General features: G+C 39.9%; 1 protein-coding gene and 1 long non-coding RNA gene across 2 annotated transcripts; one reads left to right on the top strand and one right to left on the bottom strand.

Moving 5' to 3' along the window:
• Positions 1 to 1,499: 1,499 nt before the first annotated feature.
• On the bottom strand, positions 1,500 to 11,702 carry cyp7a1 (cytochrome P450, family 7, subfamily A, polypeptide 1). The gene is made up of 8 exons (XM_028472762.1): positions 11,573 to 11,702; positions 9,456 to 9,696; positions 9,171 to 9,380; positions 7,274 to 7,468; positions 6,988 to 7,187; positions 4,109 to 4,239; positions 2,843 to 3,021; positions 1,500 to 1,864 (listed from the first exon to the last, which is right to left on the bottom strand). Exons 1-8 carry the CDS (start codon positions 11,653 to 11,655, stop codon positions 1,562 to 1,564), a joined length of 1,542 nt encoding a protein of 513 aa, XP_028328563.1. The 5' UTR covers positions 11,656 to 11,702; the 3' UTR covers positions 1,500 to 1,561.
• On the top strand, positions 6,093 to 8,808 carry LOC114479206 (uncharacterized). The gene is made up of 3 exons (XR_003675967.1): positions 6,093 to 6,213; positions 8,385 to 8,479; positions 8,547 to 8,808. It is a non-coding gene; the product is annotated as an uncharacterized LOC114479206 (long non-coding RNA).
• Positions 11,703 to 15,499: the final 3,797 nt, after the last annotated feature.

Genomic DNA, 15,499 nt, shown 5'->3' with positions numbered 1-15,499 from the left:
CGCTGTTTGCTCAGAGGTGGGAGGAGTCATTGTGACATGAGGGGGGGGACCAAAGTTCCAGAGTGGTTGGCCTTGACCCTTGAACCTATTGTGTGTTCAGCCTATAGTGACCTATGTTAAGTGTGAACAGGTTCTCCAGTTTACACACAAATACCCATACATCTTATATATATAAATATATATATATTTATATTATATATTCTCTAACTCTCTTGTAGTATGTATGTATGTCTTTCTCAAGCTCAGTCCTCTCCTCTTAGGGTTCTTCACTTTCAGTGTCTGAGCTGTTCCTAACACTGCACACTTCTGGAATGAGGCTTCAGATTTTGTTCCTGGAATCTATTGAAGCCATTCTTCCAGTTTGAGTGTCCTATTACCACAGGGACCACGTGAGCTTTGACATTATACATCTGATACAGTTTTCTCACCATTGCCCTTTGCTGGTGTTGGTCAACCTCCACTATGTCCCAGCAAGCAGTTCTGTTGTTCTCAACCACTTTTGGTGGTGTGTCCCACTAGGATTTGGGAGCTTCCAGTCCATACTGGGTACAAAGATGTTCCTGTACACACTATCTTAGCCACTTGGGGCCTCTCCATGCATCTCAGATGCACCTTGGGTCTGATCTGCTGTGGTAGGGCCTGGTCCTGTTGTTTTTGCAAGTTTAAAGCTAGGGTAGGCAATTTTCTCCAGATACACTTTTTAAGTTTATGATTGAAATTGTCTTTATATCCTGATAGAATTTAAGACCTTATGTGCTCCGAAAAAGGAATGAAGAAAATCCGTCAACAGTAGCAGCTGTAAATCTGTAATAACTTCGACCAATGGGAAAAAACAAACCGTTTTTTTTTTAACCAATCACGTCTCCGTCTCCCTGCACGTTCTCGATCCCTTGCATGCACGAGCTCACACTGAAAGCGCGTCACCGCTGACAACAGAGTTTTTGGTCACGTTTTTTTTAACATATACTGTATGATGGTAAAGTTTATTGTTTACTTACTGCTGAATGAGACATGAGACAATTAAGTTTCTAGACAATACGAGTGATGAGCTGAGCTCCTCTTCTACAGCAGCTGTGTGCATGTGAGATGGAGCACAGAGGGGAGGGGGGAGGGGGTAAAGGCGGAGCCATCTTTAAGGCAAAATTTCAAAATCGTGCTAGCTTTCGAAAATAACCTACCCTACCTTTAATGGTTATTGATTATCGGTTATTGGTTATTGACCATTATACTGATTCCGAGGGGCAATACTTGAGTGAAAAGCCATGTGACATCAAAGGAACTGTCCTTTGATTTGGGGAAATATTTGTGTAACTTTGAGTGACATTTTCAGAACACTGCATACTCACTTGTATTTTCTCCATAAACACAGTTATTCTATAACGTCACAGGCTGGACAAACACATAGAAAGGAAGGCTTTTCTTCTTCATTTGTTTTCAAGTAAAAGTCACATTTTATTTAGTTTTCATCCTCCATGAGTCCAAGGTCTTTACATGTCTATGTACACATATTTACACAAGCTAATAAATACACACTTTGTACAGAATTAGAGTCTCTTAGAGTCTACTGCTCTGACCGGAGCTTAAACCGGAAGTCCACGTCATAGATTGGCTGTAGAATTCCTAGTCCGGCCCTAGACTGGTCGAGGGGCGGGGCTTTGGTAGCGGGGTCCAGCAGCTCCATGTCAAAGTAGGCCAGCACAAGGCTGAGGAACTGCTTGATCTCGTAAATGGCGAAAAAGCGTCCGGGACATTTGGTGACGCCCGAGCCAAACGGCATGTAAAAGTAGCGCAGACGTCTACCGTCACGGTGGAAAACGCTCTTTTCCTGACCTTGGTCGTCAAGGAAACGGTCATACTTGTATTCCTGCAGGACAGCATAACAGAAGAGACATGTTAGCATTAAAGTTCCTCATTTACCAATTTGTTAAATCAGTTCATCTTTAAGTATATCCTAAAGTAAGATCATCTTACTCTCACAGATTAAAGACGTGAAGTCCTTTAACCTGCACAGGTTTGTTGATTGTTATGCTCACTAACTTTTTGTTTACCTAATTAATTTGATTCATTCAAATGACTATTATTTATGTCGGGGTTCTGAACTGGTTTCACCCTGGGACTCATTAAATCACGACCCACTTTTCTTTTTTTTTTTTTTTTTAGAATTCAACCAACCAAATTTAGTTTTTCAAAAATAGCTGTTGAAAACACACATATAGCATCTTTTTTTAAATGTATGTTGTTTCCTGTGCAATATGCATTTCACAGCATGCCTGTCAAAAGAAAAGTTTATTTCAAAATAAAAGACAAGTCCAACATGAGAGAGTATTTATTCATTTATTTTTGACCAGCTGTCCACGACCCACCAGTTGAGAATCATTGATTTACATGGTCATTGGTCTCTCCATGTATTTATTTTGTATTCACCTATTCCTTTATTTATATATTTATTTGTTTCTTTAGTGTGTATCCTGATGTAACATTTGTATTTATCTGTTTATTGTCTCGGGTTTATTTACCTATTTATTTATTTATTTATTTGTTTGTTTGTTTTCATTTATCTAATTCACCAGTTTATTAATTTATTTCTGGATTTATCTAATTACTTATTTTTACATTAAAATATTTATTTATTTATTTGTCACATTCACTTACAGAAGAGAACAATTATTTATCTATTTATGCTTCTACATGTATCCATTTATTAACTCATTATTATTCAAATTATGTTTCTTCCCTTTAAAAAGAAAATAAATACGTGTGTCTATTAATTCATATACATTGGGTAATTATTCATCCAAATCTTGTTACTTATTGAGACTCTGTGGAGGTGAGTGATGCTTACAAAGGGGTCTTCGTAGATCTCGGGGTCGTAGTGCAGCATGGGCGGGTACAGAGCGATCACGTCGTCCTTTCTGATGCGATAGGCTTCATTGTTGTCCAGGTGAAGCAGGAAGTCTTCTTTGGCCACGCGCACGTTCATGGACGCACTGGACAGACGCATGGCCTCCTTAATGATACTGTCTGTGAACATGGAGACACTGTCAGTTCCTGTGCTTTGTGGATTCATCTCACTGCTCTCACTTCTACCTCTGCCTCCAAACCATGTCATTTGTATATTATTATTATTATCAATATTAATCTTACTTCATTTTTTACTGTGTGTTTTTCTGTAACGTGTGTGTATCTGACCCTTATTATCTTTTACTTAATTATACACTTATTTATTCTTTCTTTCGTCTTTGTTAAACATTTTCTTCTTTCTTTTTTTTTTTTTCTTAAGTGGTTGTAACTAAAGCATTTTCCCCCTGGGATTAATAAAGAAATTATTTTTTAAATAGAATTATTATAATCATTTAATATTAGTTTTATATATATTCAATAGACTTGTATTAAATAACAAACATATACAATATTAATGTAAGTTCCATTTCTTAATATTTGTAATAACAATTATTGTAATAAAAAAAAATAAATAAATAAAATAAATAAATTATAGGAACTTAATTTTCAAACGTTTAAAGGTTTCCGGTAACACTTTACTTGAAGTTTTATACATAAGGCATGACACCTGTCAATAGCATGAATAAGGTGTCATGAAGGCTGTCATTAGGTGTCGTTCGTGACCCTAACCCTGACCCTAACCTTTACCCTAGACCTCTCCACCTAACCCAAAAAAAGCCAACAAAGGTGTCATAATTTATAGCGAGCAACACTCAATGACAGATTAATGACACCTTATTCATCCTAATGACAGATATTGACAGCGTAATGTCAGCCTTATGTAGAAAACTTCAAGTAAAGTGTTACAAAGTTTCCTATACATGTAAACATTGGTTAAAAGTACATTGTACAGTACCTTTACATGCTATTATAAACAACTCCATGTGCTCCCAAAAATCTTGCATATACACGTTATCTTCAGGTGATCGTACACACAACTTAGCAGGCTTGTTTTAGGATGCTGACACTGTGAATGCTGTGTGATGTGGAACATAGAGTGTGTCTTTATCACAATGTACTCTGTGTTTTGAAACGCTGGCCTGTGGAAATAAAGCTTCACCTCTGCATGTGATGACAATGACGATTGATGATGATGAAGGAGTCTTACCAAGAACAGGCATGTTGTCCAGCTGGTTCCTGCTCAGGCTGAGGGAGGGAACGCTAGGATCCACAGTCAGACCTGAAGCTGTCAGAATGCTCTGCACCTCCTCACGGGCCGCTTTCAGCGCGTCAGGACTCCTGTGGACACACACAAATGCACACATTTTCAGGATTTTATTGTGAAAAGATGAAACGTTTTTAAACATTTAAATAAATACACATTTTTAAAATAGATTGTTAAACTTTAAAATGTCTGGAAGTTGCTGTAAATAGAGAATTTAGAGGAATTGTGTTGCTGCAACACAAAGTAGACAGTGGTTTTCAATCAAAATAGAAAAAAATGCAACACTTTACTTGAAGTTTTATACATAATGCTGACATTACTCAGTCATTGTCTGTCATTAGCATGAATAATCAAGGCTGTCATTAAGTGTAGTGCACTAAATTATGACACCTTTCGCTAAATGATGACACCTTTGCAGCTATGTTGCCATTTTTGGGTTAGGTGGGGGGATCTAGTGGGGTTATGGTTATGGTTAGAGGTTAAGGTAACAAATGACACTTAGTGACAGTCCTAACAAAGGGTTAAGGTTAGGGTTAGGGTAACAAAGGGTGAGGGTTAATGTTAGGGTTAGGGGTCTGCAACCTGCGGCTCTGGAGCCTCATGTGGCTCTTTGACTCTTTTGCAATGGCTACCTGTAGCTAAAAAAACCCCCCCAAAATTAAATAATGAGTTATTTCTTTCACAGGGTATTGATGATTAATGCCATTAACTTCAAATTAAATTATGATAAAACCATTGGTCAACCTAAAAATAAATCACATTGTGCAATAACTCAGCCACCTTCCTACTTCAACTCCTGCAACCTCTACAGACCATCAACTGTGGCGAACCTAAAGTTTTAAATCCCTGGTAAGAAAACTAAACTAACAAATGGACTATTCTGGAAAAAAAAGAGATTTTATATGTGTGGGGAAAGATTTATTTAATTGTCAACATGCCGGCTTAATATGCATGCTTGATATGTTGCAAAAAATTAGCACAGACATCACATGATCATGTGTTATCAAATTAAAGTAATTCAAATCTATTAACTCTTGAAATTATTTGATACTATATTAATTAACTGTATAGAATTTAAAACACTATATTGTCTTCATTGAGACGGTCATTTTTTGGCTCCGGAAGGACTTTAATCCAGGCGAGATGAGGCAAAATGGCTCATTTGGGAGTAACGGTTGCAGACCTCTGGGTTAGGGTAACGGATGACACTTAATGACAGCCTTCATGACACCTTATTCATGCTAATGACAGATAATGACAGCGTAATGTCAGCATTATATATAAAACTTCAAGTAAAGTAGTGCAATTTTCGCTATTTTTGGTTGAAAACCACTGCTTAACTTGCGTTGCAGCAATACAATTGTTCTACATTCTCTCTTTGCAGTCCCTTCCAGACATTTTAAAGTTTAACAATACATTTTCTAAATTGTCATGTCATAATAATGTCAGACTTTATGTATAAAACTAGCAAAGTTAACCAAAAAATTAACCAGAAGAAAAAAAAAAAAATGCATTTTTAAGTGTAGAAAATACACTTTTATCATGATTATCAATTGTTACATCTTATAAAAACTTTACTTTAATGTGCACCAATTTTTAATTTTTGCATAGTTTATGTTCTGCTACAACAATGAATCTCCCTCAGGTTGGACGTTTTCCTCGAGTCGGGCTGTGGTTTTCTGTTAGAATTACAGAGAATGTTATAAACATTGGACTACATGCATATAATGTGTAAAGATAATAATGCTGGATTTAATATAATTCTCACTGTTTCTGCATTTGAACACATTCATTCCCCCTAGGGGCACTCAGAAGGCTCAGGACAGGACTCGAACCTGCAGCCTGCTGCTCATTGGTTCAAAGACAGGGTGTTTTTTTGTGTCAGACACTGCTGTCATATTTGTTTTGGAGCATTTCTCTCCAGCTGCTCTCCTGCACAGCACGGGATCAGGTCTGAGCAGGAACAGATGTCAAACCTACAGAACCGCACGGTTCAGTCAGACTGGTTCTTAAAACTGACGCAGCTCGAGTAAGAAACATAACCCTCGGTGAGTAATTAGACACACCCGGCTTCAGGTTGTGTGTGAACAACGGGCTCTAACTACTGGTCGTGTTAAACAAAGGCTCTCATTTGGATGTCATAATGCGGTTAGCTCCGTCTACTCTCTGTGTTTACTATCGCGCCTGAACTTTTGAACCAAATGGCGGTTTTTAGGTTTGCGTCCTATCACGTTTAGCATAGCGTGCTTGACTCACCTGTGTTTTTTGTTGGACTTGGTTAATGAACGAGCTGGGTTAAAGAAGCTAATATTTGTCCTCACTCAGGACGTAAACATTAAAGGAATCAGATGAGTCTGATCACTGACTGAACCCCAGAAACACCGTTAACCATCGGGAACACTCAGGACTCAAACGAACCGATGACCAAAGAGAGTCAATAAAATCGAATCGATTCAATGATCACATATTATTACCTTAAAATGGTAATGGTCACATAAACAATGTGCACTCAAACATTGTGTAAAAACGTTTAAATGGTTGAACCTAAACGTTGGCCATGCACACACTTTTCTTTTTGTTTGCGTGCTCATGTAAACACGTGCGCAGACTTCACATGCACTTGTAAAAGTTTTACTGACATGTGCACGTTGGTCGCATGCAATATACTTCACGTGTTCATGTAACAAGCTTTAGGTTTTATTTACATGAGTAAAAAGTTTTATGTTCACGTTTATCATGCAAGCATTTGTTACGGGTGTAAACGTGAAGTGGCTGATAATGTTCAGGTTGGGAGGATGTTTTGGGTTTGTTGACGTTCATACCTGATCATGTAAAAGAGGCTCCAGAAGGTGGCAGGCAGCGTGTTGGCCTGTGACGCCCACAGCAGAGCCACGTGAGTCCGCGCTTTGCTCACGTCATTGAACGTGGACAAGGAATCGTTCAAGAGCATCCTCATGGAGATGAGATCTGAAACGTTCTCTCTCCTGGACAGGTTTTCAGCGTTCATGGTCTTTGCGAGGTTCTGGACGGAAACATGGCAAACAGAGGATTTTAGACACCAGATATTGACATTGACGTTGTTAGTTATCTGTGTTTGTCTGAACTGACCTCTCTGGCGCTGTAGGCGCTCTTGAAGACGTGGATTGGGAGGCCAGCAACCAGCGCAGGAAAGATCTTGTCGAACTCTTTAAAGTTCTCCAACGTGTTGAGCACAAGGGCTTTCTGTGCCGTCAGCCGGGCCTGGCACTTGTCGTCGCCAAATTCCTTCCCGAACAGCGTCAGGTAGCCAGCCTCGAACATCACCTGCAGGACAGTAGAACGGAAATCAGGGAAAATGCATCCTAACATGGCTTCAAATGCTACTAACATGTATATTTGCCTATATGTATTACGGGTTATTAACGTTTTCAATGAGGATGAACTTACTGCATGTTTACCTTCAAAGTGTTTTGGTTGTCAAGACAACAAGGTTTTTAAAACCAACGTTTACATTCAGATATTGGTGCATGAGACGGAAAGGACACCCTCTGGAAGATGGAGACCCACTAACCAGGGGCCGTGAACCTATGGCTTGCGAGCCAGATGTGGCTCTTTTAATGACCGCATCTGGCTCGCAGATAAATCTTAGCGCTTTAAAACATTCTCACAGATTTTAATCCATCCATCCATTCTCTGCCGCTTGGCCAGGGTTTGGCTCCAGCTACCTGCCAGGCTTGAGCCAATCACAGCTACACGTATTGCGAGGTCACAAAACGCCCTGCCTTTCAATCAAATATTTAGCTCAATAGTTATGTGGATAAAACCCTTTTGAAAAGAAGATTTGAAGGTGGAAAAAAAAAAAAAAAGATGACGAGTACTGTACATTTCCAGGACAAGTAGACGGAGGAATTTGCCTTTGAGGATAAAGCAAGTTCTGCAGTGTCTAATATGCAGTGATAAAATGTCCTCAATGAAACGGTCAAAAGTGAAGCGGCACTTCGACACACGCCATGCAATATTTGCATCCAAAAAGCAGAAAGAAGTCAGCAGCAACTCCATGTTTCAATGCAACATGATGGTAGCTTTGCTGGTTCTTTAGCAATAGCGAGGAACGGAAAACCATTCACAGACGAGGAGTACGCCAAAACATTCATGCTTGATGTGGCCACGGAACTTTTTGACGACTTTTCAGATAAAAACAAGATAATTAAACGAATACAAGATATGCCTCTGTCTGCAGGAACTGTTCACGATTGTACCATCATGGAGGAAACACAAGCTAAGGACGTAAATGAAGTGCAATACTTTTCCCACGCTTTGAACGAGTCCACAGACGTAAGTCATTTATCCCAGTTTAGTGTGATTGCAAGTTATGCTACTGGTAACATTCTGCTTATTTCAGTGTGTATTGATGGTTCTCCGCGTGTGGTGGGGGAAAACAAAGGCTTTGAAACGCTGCTTCGCGAACATGAAATGAGGCCCATCCTCAGTTTCCGTTGGGGGAGGTGCTTTGTGCTCAAACGTGTGGCGCACAGCTGGGTGAGGTGATGTCGCTGGTCATTCGGGTGGTCAACTTTATTGTTGCTACGACCAACCTACGATCACGTTTAACGGATGGAAGCCTCAACGCCTGCATGAAGCTTAACCTCACCACCTATCAACTAGACCACAAAGCCATCAGCAAAACCATGCAGCACCAGAAGTCTCATTAAAAGTAAGAAGTATTTGATTTATTATTGGTTCGCTTCAGTATAATAACGTTATTAAGAAAAATACATTTAGACTTATGATACTCTGAAATGTTTTATCGTAAAAATGCACGCATTTATATATTCAGTATCATATGGCTCTCATGGAAATACATTTTAAAATATTTCAGCCAAAAAGGTTCCTGACCCCTGCACTAGACCAAAGACTGCATGGACGATTGTACAAGATTCGGTTCATGAGGTTGTGTGTGTGAGCTACACAATAGTCCATAGGTTAAGTGTTGGTGGACTTGCATGTTCTCTGTTTGGTTGCTGACCTTATAGCAGAAGGCAAAGATGCCTTCCACTTCCCAGCGGCTCTTGCTGGGTCGGAGCGTGTCTGACTTCAGCATCACATCCTGAAGGTGGTCCATCATCGTCTCTATCAGCGCAGGAAGCGCTTCGCCCTGCAGCGTCTTCAGAAAGGTCTGGTGGAGGTTCTCTGTGGTGTGACCATGGCGAGGGTCGAAACTGTCATGACCAAACGCCTGAAAAAGAAGGGAGCGATTTAGTTGTTGAGCTTTGTGTCACTTCTGAATCACAGGCGAATGTCCGACATTTACCTTGACAGACGTGGCAAAGTGAAACTTCCTCCAGTCGAGGTGTCGTCCCTGTTTAATGACCGAGTGGTAGGAGAAGGGGTCGCACAGGAAGTGGATGTACTGGCCGGCGATCTTGCAGGTAAAAATATGTCCGTGCTTCTTCTGTCGACTGCGGAGGAACTGAAGAGGGTTTGCGCCAAACTGCAGGGCACAGCCCAGGTACGGGATCAGCCCGTTCTCCACCGGAGGTTCACCACTTAGTCTGAGAGAGAGAGAGAGGAGCTCACGTTCATCACTGCAAGCACACCTTACTGCTGTCACACTTATACTCATTCATTAAGATACTGTTTATGTTAACCGAATAGCAGGGCTAATTATTTGCAAAAATATCTCAAAATACCTTATTTTCAGTTATTACGTAACTTATTACATCATTAACAACTTCATTACGTTGATGATTATCTTCATTACCCGACTGCACATATTCATTCTATTTGTGCAAAGAGTTTATGTTGCCAGATGAATGATGACTGTTGGCCTTTGTGACTGTGGATGCGTGACATCATTTAAGATCAATGAAAGCAAAGCGTCTTCAGTCTCACACAGAGGCTCATGGGTGCAATTTGCATGTTCTCACATCCAACCCACTGGAACATAAAGTGCTGCAGAAAATTATGCTTGAATGACAACCATCATAAGGGAGTAACTAAGTACATAACTCACAAACTTTGTAATTGAACAGGTAAATGAAGTTAGTGAGTAAATACTGTCAGTAACTAGGTAAGTGAGGATGGTAACAGCTAAATGAGTAAGTAACTACATTAGGTGAGTTAGTTAGTAACTAACAAACTTACTATTTAGGTATGTAAATAAGGTTAAAGGTGCAGTCAGTAACTCTCATAAAAGTGGCTTTTTGTCATATTTACTAAAGCTGTCACTATCTAAGGAGAGCTTTACATCAAACTAGTAGTTTGTGTAAAAAAAACAGTCCCCCCCGCTGCTCCTGCTGCCTTTGGCAGATTGCCAGAATGCACTGCAACAAAGCAAAAAGAACCAATCATAGCCAGGATTGTGTGTGATGGACTGTCTGACAGCTGTTGCTCACAGGCCCCGCCCCTTTCCCGGGACTGGAGCACCTTTTTTGCAGTGTATGGTCTGGAGGAGAAGAAGATGGAACTGGTGACTTTTCTGCTTGAAAGGCAATTACTGCTGCTTGATTTACATTATGTTTGATTAGTAAGTGTTACGCGAGAACTCTGTGGTGCATGTGTTGTTCGTGTGCGCGCAGCAGCCTCCGTGTGCGCTGCAGTAATATTTTTTTAACAGTGCATGCTATATTACTGTGATGTTGCTGTCGGATTTTGGAAAGTTTGAAGGCAGGACAAGAGAGCAGCGGGGAGAGAGAGATCTGAAAGTTGCGGACTGCACCTTTAATAGATGTCTTGTCTAAGTTTAGACCAAAATTTGCCCGTCTATAAATGGTATATAATTTTGCCCGGATCTAGACAAAAAAGTATAATCCATTAATTATTAAATATTAAATAAAAAAACAACTGTATATTGTATAAATGATGGACAGATGTTGGATAAAAACATTATTAACAGTTATTGATCAATGTACAGTGAGAGTTTAGATTTAGACGTCTAAATCAAGACCTCATGTCATCGTCTCTTTTTAGACCAAATCTTACTTATAAGTAAGTTAGTAACAAAAGTAAGTCAATAACTACGTTAGTAAGTAGTATGTAATTCAGTGAGTAGTAATTAAGTTAGTAGTATGCAGGTCAGTAAGTAAGTATGTTAGAAACTAAGTAAATGACTTTGTGAATAGACAAAAAAGTTAAATAAATATGTTAGGAACTAAGTCAGTAAGTAGGTAACTGGGTAGTAAACTAGTAACTAAGTAAGTAACTATATAAAGTATCTCAGGTTGTCACATGTTGTTGGTCAGTGATGAAACAGCCTCATTTTACTATTTAGAAACACTGTTTGGTAAAATGGGTCAATGGGAAATAGTGCCTCAGGACTAATTAATGACAGCTTTTAATTAATCATATACACTGTAAATGAAACCCCAGAGGGTTTTAGAATAAAGGTGAATGAAGTCATACACAGAGTCAAGGTTCTGCTGCTTTTACCTGTGTCGGATTCCCACAGCGAGCCACAGTAGACAGCAGAATCCAACCAGGACGGCCCAGATCAGAGCGATGCTGATGATCATGATGCTGCTGTGGTGAAGAAGGAAGAGCAGGAAGAGGAGGATGAAGAGCTGAGGCTGTGATGAGTGTCTACAGCCCGCAGCTCTGCTTTTATACCTGTGGAGATTCAGGGAGGACCCGAGGGCGGATTCAGGGCCATGATGTAACCACATGCCTCAGCGGGTCACCAGCTCTACAGCAGCAACACTGGTTTCAACATCTGCCACTGACGTGGACACCCTGCATTTAAGATGTTTTAGGATGTTTAAACTACATACCATCATAATGCAAAAATATCCGAATTAAGCATTAATAAGACCTGCAGTGTGAAGGTATTGACAAATAGTTCAGAGGTGGAGGTTATGATATACTAATATACACACTTCCCTAGAAATTACTAGGAAACACAGTTGATTGACTGTGTGTGTGTGTGTGTGTGTGTGTGTGTGTGTGTGTGCGTGTGTGTCGGCCTTGACCAAAGTCCATCCACACACTGTTACCTGAGGGACTCCTGTGATTTTATGATAGTGTCTGTGAGGTTGGTAAATAGTTTGAAGGTCTTTCTTATGCAGCTTGTGTGTGTGTGTGTGTGTGTGTGTGTGCGTGTGTGAGTGTGCGCGTGTGTGTGTGTGTGTGTGTGTGCGCGCATGTGCATGTGTGTGTGAACACTTTCTCTGGTATGTGGTGTTTTTATATTTTGTTCGGGCTTGCTGTGCTCACAGTTTAGTCCATTATGTTAGTTCAATGACAACAAATCATATTTATTCACCCAACAGCAGTCTGTTGAGCTCAAGCTTAAACACTTAAATAACTAAAATTTTAGACTTTTTTTTTTTTTTTTCACCAAATCAGAAATGATCTTATATTTCCTCTTGTATTCCAAGGTGTCAAAGGTTAGTTAAGCACGTGGCGTATTGTATTCTTCTCAGTATTTGTGTGTGTGCAGCTTGATTCTGTTCTCTCAGAAAAAGCTCAAAAAGCTCATGCACGTGGAGTGCTTTTTAGATTTACATTTGGGCCTTTTTTGCTATCAATCTGGGATGGATCTGAAATGTCGGCTGGAAAATGTGTTAAAAAATGTGTTCCCTGCTGAAGTTTTCACTGTGCAAATTGTAAGGAATGTAGCCACAGTTTACAAAATAAATTTGAACTTTTTGCAATATCTATATCTGAAGCAATTTTTAACAATACAATCATAATTTATATTTATCCTATTTATCCTTTATTCTCTATCTATCCTTTATTTATCCCTCATCCTTTATATTTATCATTATTATTATTATTATTGTTGCTGGGTTGTTCTTTGTTGTTTTGTTTTTATTTGTTTTTGTTGTTTGTTTTGTGCACCAACCACCAAGTCAAATTCCTTGTACTGTCCTTAAAACTGTACATGGCAAATAAAACATTTCTGATTCTGATTCTGATAAATACCTGAACAAAAAAGGAAAAGAAATGATTTCATGTTTGTATTAAACCTTCTGTATTTTGGGCCATTTTAATTTCCTTACACACTTGGAACGTGAAGTCAATCACACTCAGTTAGTGTGAAATCAGTTAGGAAGCAACACTGATTGTCAATTAATTTCAGCTGCTGTTGTGCAAATAGAACAGACAACAGGTGGAAATGTGAAGCAATTAGCAAGATGACCTCTACAGAGATGGAACGTGTCCACAGGTGGTGACCACAGACCATTTCCATCCATTATGGCAGATTTTTGGTCACTTTTGACCGGTGCTCCCAGTTCTAGAGGTAACATGATCTGTCAGGAGAACATGTGTCGTCTCATCCGGAGCATGCCCAGGCGTTGTAGGAGCGCATACATGCACGTAGAGCCGAGGTCACACGCACTAGCTTCATTTGGTTTCATCTTGAGGAAATTCCACACAAGTTTGATCAGCCACTCATTGGATTTCTCCACTTTTACTTTGAGTGTGATTCAGAATCCAGACATGCTTGGTGTAATGATTTTGATTTCCGTTGATCATACTTGTTCTCAATGCATTCCACTATGTTACAAAGATTTTCAACTGGAATAGTTCATTCATTAAGATCTAGGATGTGTTGCTAAAAGGTTCTCTATTTTTTTTTTTTTTTTTGTGATATATATTTCACCCTAACAGGTAGACACAGTTGTAATAAAAGAGACGGAACAATGTCGACTCAATGGTTTCCAAGATGCTGTTGAAAAAGCGAAAGAACTTGCATCGAAGATTGACGTTCCGCCGGCTTTCACAGAACATCGTACTCCGCCGAAAACGACTTCCTGGCGAAATGTCAGTCGATGAGCCTTTGACAGGGGAGGAAAAGTTTAAAGTGAACTTTTTCAACTGCTTGATGGACACTGTGACAACTGAGACAGGGGAGCGTTTTTTCATATTTGGAGCAGTGCTATTGTCTTTTCCTGGTTTTGGAGGACATCAAAAATATTCACCGGATTGACAACCACAGAGAGGCCTGTGAAGAGCTAGCAGAGTTTGTGGGGGGAATTGATGGAGAAGTGGACAGTGAATTAGAATTTTTGTCACATCTGCTCCCAGCTGATGTAAAGAAAACCTCTGAAGTGCTGGATTTTTCAGTCGCTAGTGCAAGAGCGGTCATTCAGCAAACACCTACTTGAGATCAACGATGTCCCAGGAGAGACTGTCTGCGTTGGCAGTGTTATTTATTGAGAACCGTGTCGCAGGACAAGTTGATTACAGTGAAATAATTGCACAATTTTTTACAATAGCCCGCTTCGGCATGGTTAGTTTGTAAATGCATCTTGTGCTGTTTTTTTTATGTTATTTTGATTTGGTTGTTTTTTCTGGTAGGCTTTGAGCACACAGCTGTTTGGTGTATTTGGTGTTTGGTGTAGGCCTATGGTTAGTGGGTGTTGCTAGTTAGGGGTGTGTGTGTGTGTGTGTGTGTGTGTGCTTTTTTTTGTTTTTTGTTTTGCGATGTGGGCCTATGCAATGGTTTTGCTCCCCGGCCCAGAATTTCGAATTTAGGACCGGCCCTGGATTGGACCGTGCAGGAATCATGTTTGTGGTTGATCTCATCAGAGATGCACTGACTTCTCCAACCCAACGCCACAATGCAATACCACCCAAAACGAAAGTCACCACAACACTGAGGTATTTGGAAATAGGGGGAATGCAACAATACAGCGGTGATGACTTGGGTCTGTCAAACCTAATCTGGATCCAGGGAAGCCTATAAACTACAGGCCCATATTGAAGCTTCCCTTCATGTCAAAAACCATAGAGAAAGTGGTTGCTAAGCAGCTGGCCTGGAACAACATGATTTTTATGATAAATATCAATCTGGCTTTAGGTCAATCAACTCAATATATCTCGGACTTATTGTGCCCCTACACTTCGGGGCGCAGTCTTTGGTCTTCAGACCAGGGTCTCCTAAAGATCCCAAAAACTACATTTAAAACCCGAGGAGACCTGTCGTTCCAGGCTGTGGCCCCCAGACTCTGGAATAACCTCCACCAGTTTCTCCAGGAGCTTCACTGTGTGGACACTTTTAAGAAACTGCTTTTAGTTAACTGGCTTTTATTTTTTTTATTATCCTTTTATGATGCGGCTCCTATGATGCAGCCGTGTTTTATTATTCTATTATGATGTTGCACCTGTTGTATTAATTTCTCCACAACTCTGTACAGCACTTAGTGATTTTATCTGCAAAAAGCACTTTATAAATAAATTACTTATTTACAACCCTCCATCAGCAGCGTCATCAACCAAACACTGACAGCATTGTCACAGCCTCATATTCTGACGCAATTTGTTTCATTTCAGCTGGATGCCAGCACTTTACAAGCTCACATAAGGGCATGTATGGACATCGCAGGATTTCCCAGTGTAGTGGGTGTAGTGGAT

The sequence above is a fragment of the Gouania willdenowi genome, chromosome 17, assembly GCF_900634775.1.
Source record: "Gouania willdenowi chromosome 17, fGouWil2.1, whole genome shotgun sequence".
Classification (NCBI taxonomy): Eukaryota; Metazoa; Chordata; class Actinopteri; order Blenniiformes; family Gobiesocidae; genus Gouania; species Gouania willdenowi.
This window is presented reverse-complemented; position numbering and strand designations above follow the sequence as displayed.

What these genes read in the sequence shown, in the direction of transcription:
- cyp7a1 (XM_028472762.1), bottom strand. Translation starts at nt 11,655, where the DNA reads ATGATCATCAGCATCGCTCTGATCTGGGCCGTCCTGGTTGGATTCTGC. An exon ending in GCTGTGGGAATCCGACACAG is followed by an intron (nt 9,697 to 11,572) that starts GTAAAAGCAGCA and finishes TCTCTCTCTCAG; the next exon opens with ACTAAGTGGTGAACCTCCGG. An exon ending in GCGCCTACAGCGCCAGAGAG is followed by an intron (nt 7,188 to 7,273) that starts GTCAGTTCAGAC and finishes GTTTCCGTCCAG; the next exon opens with AACCTCGCAAAGACCATGAA.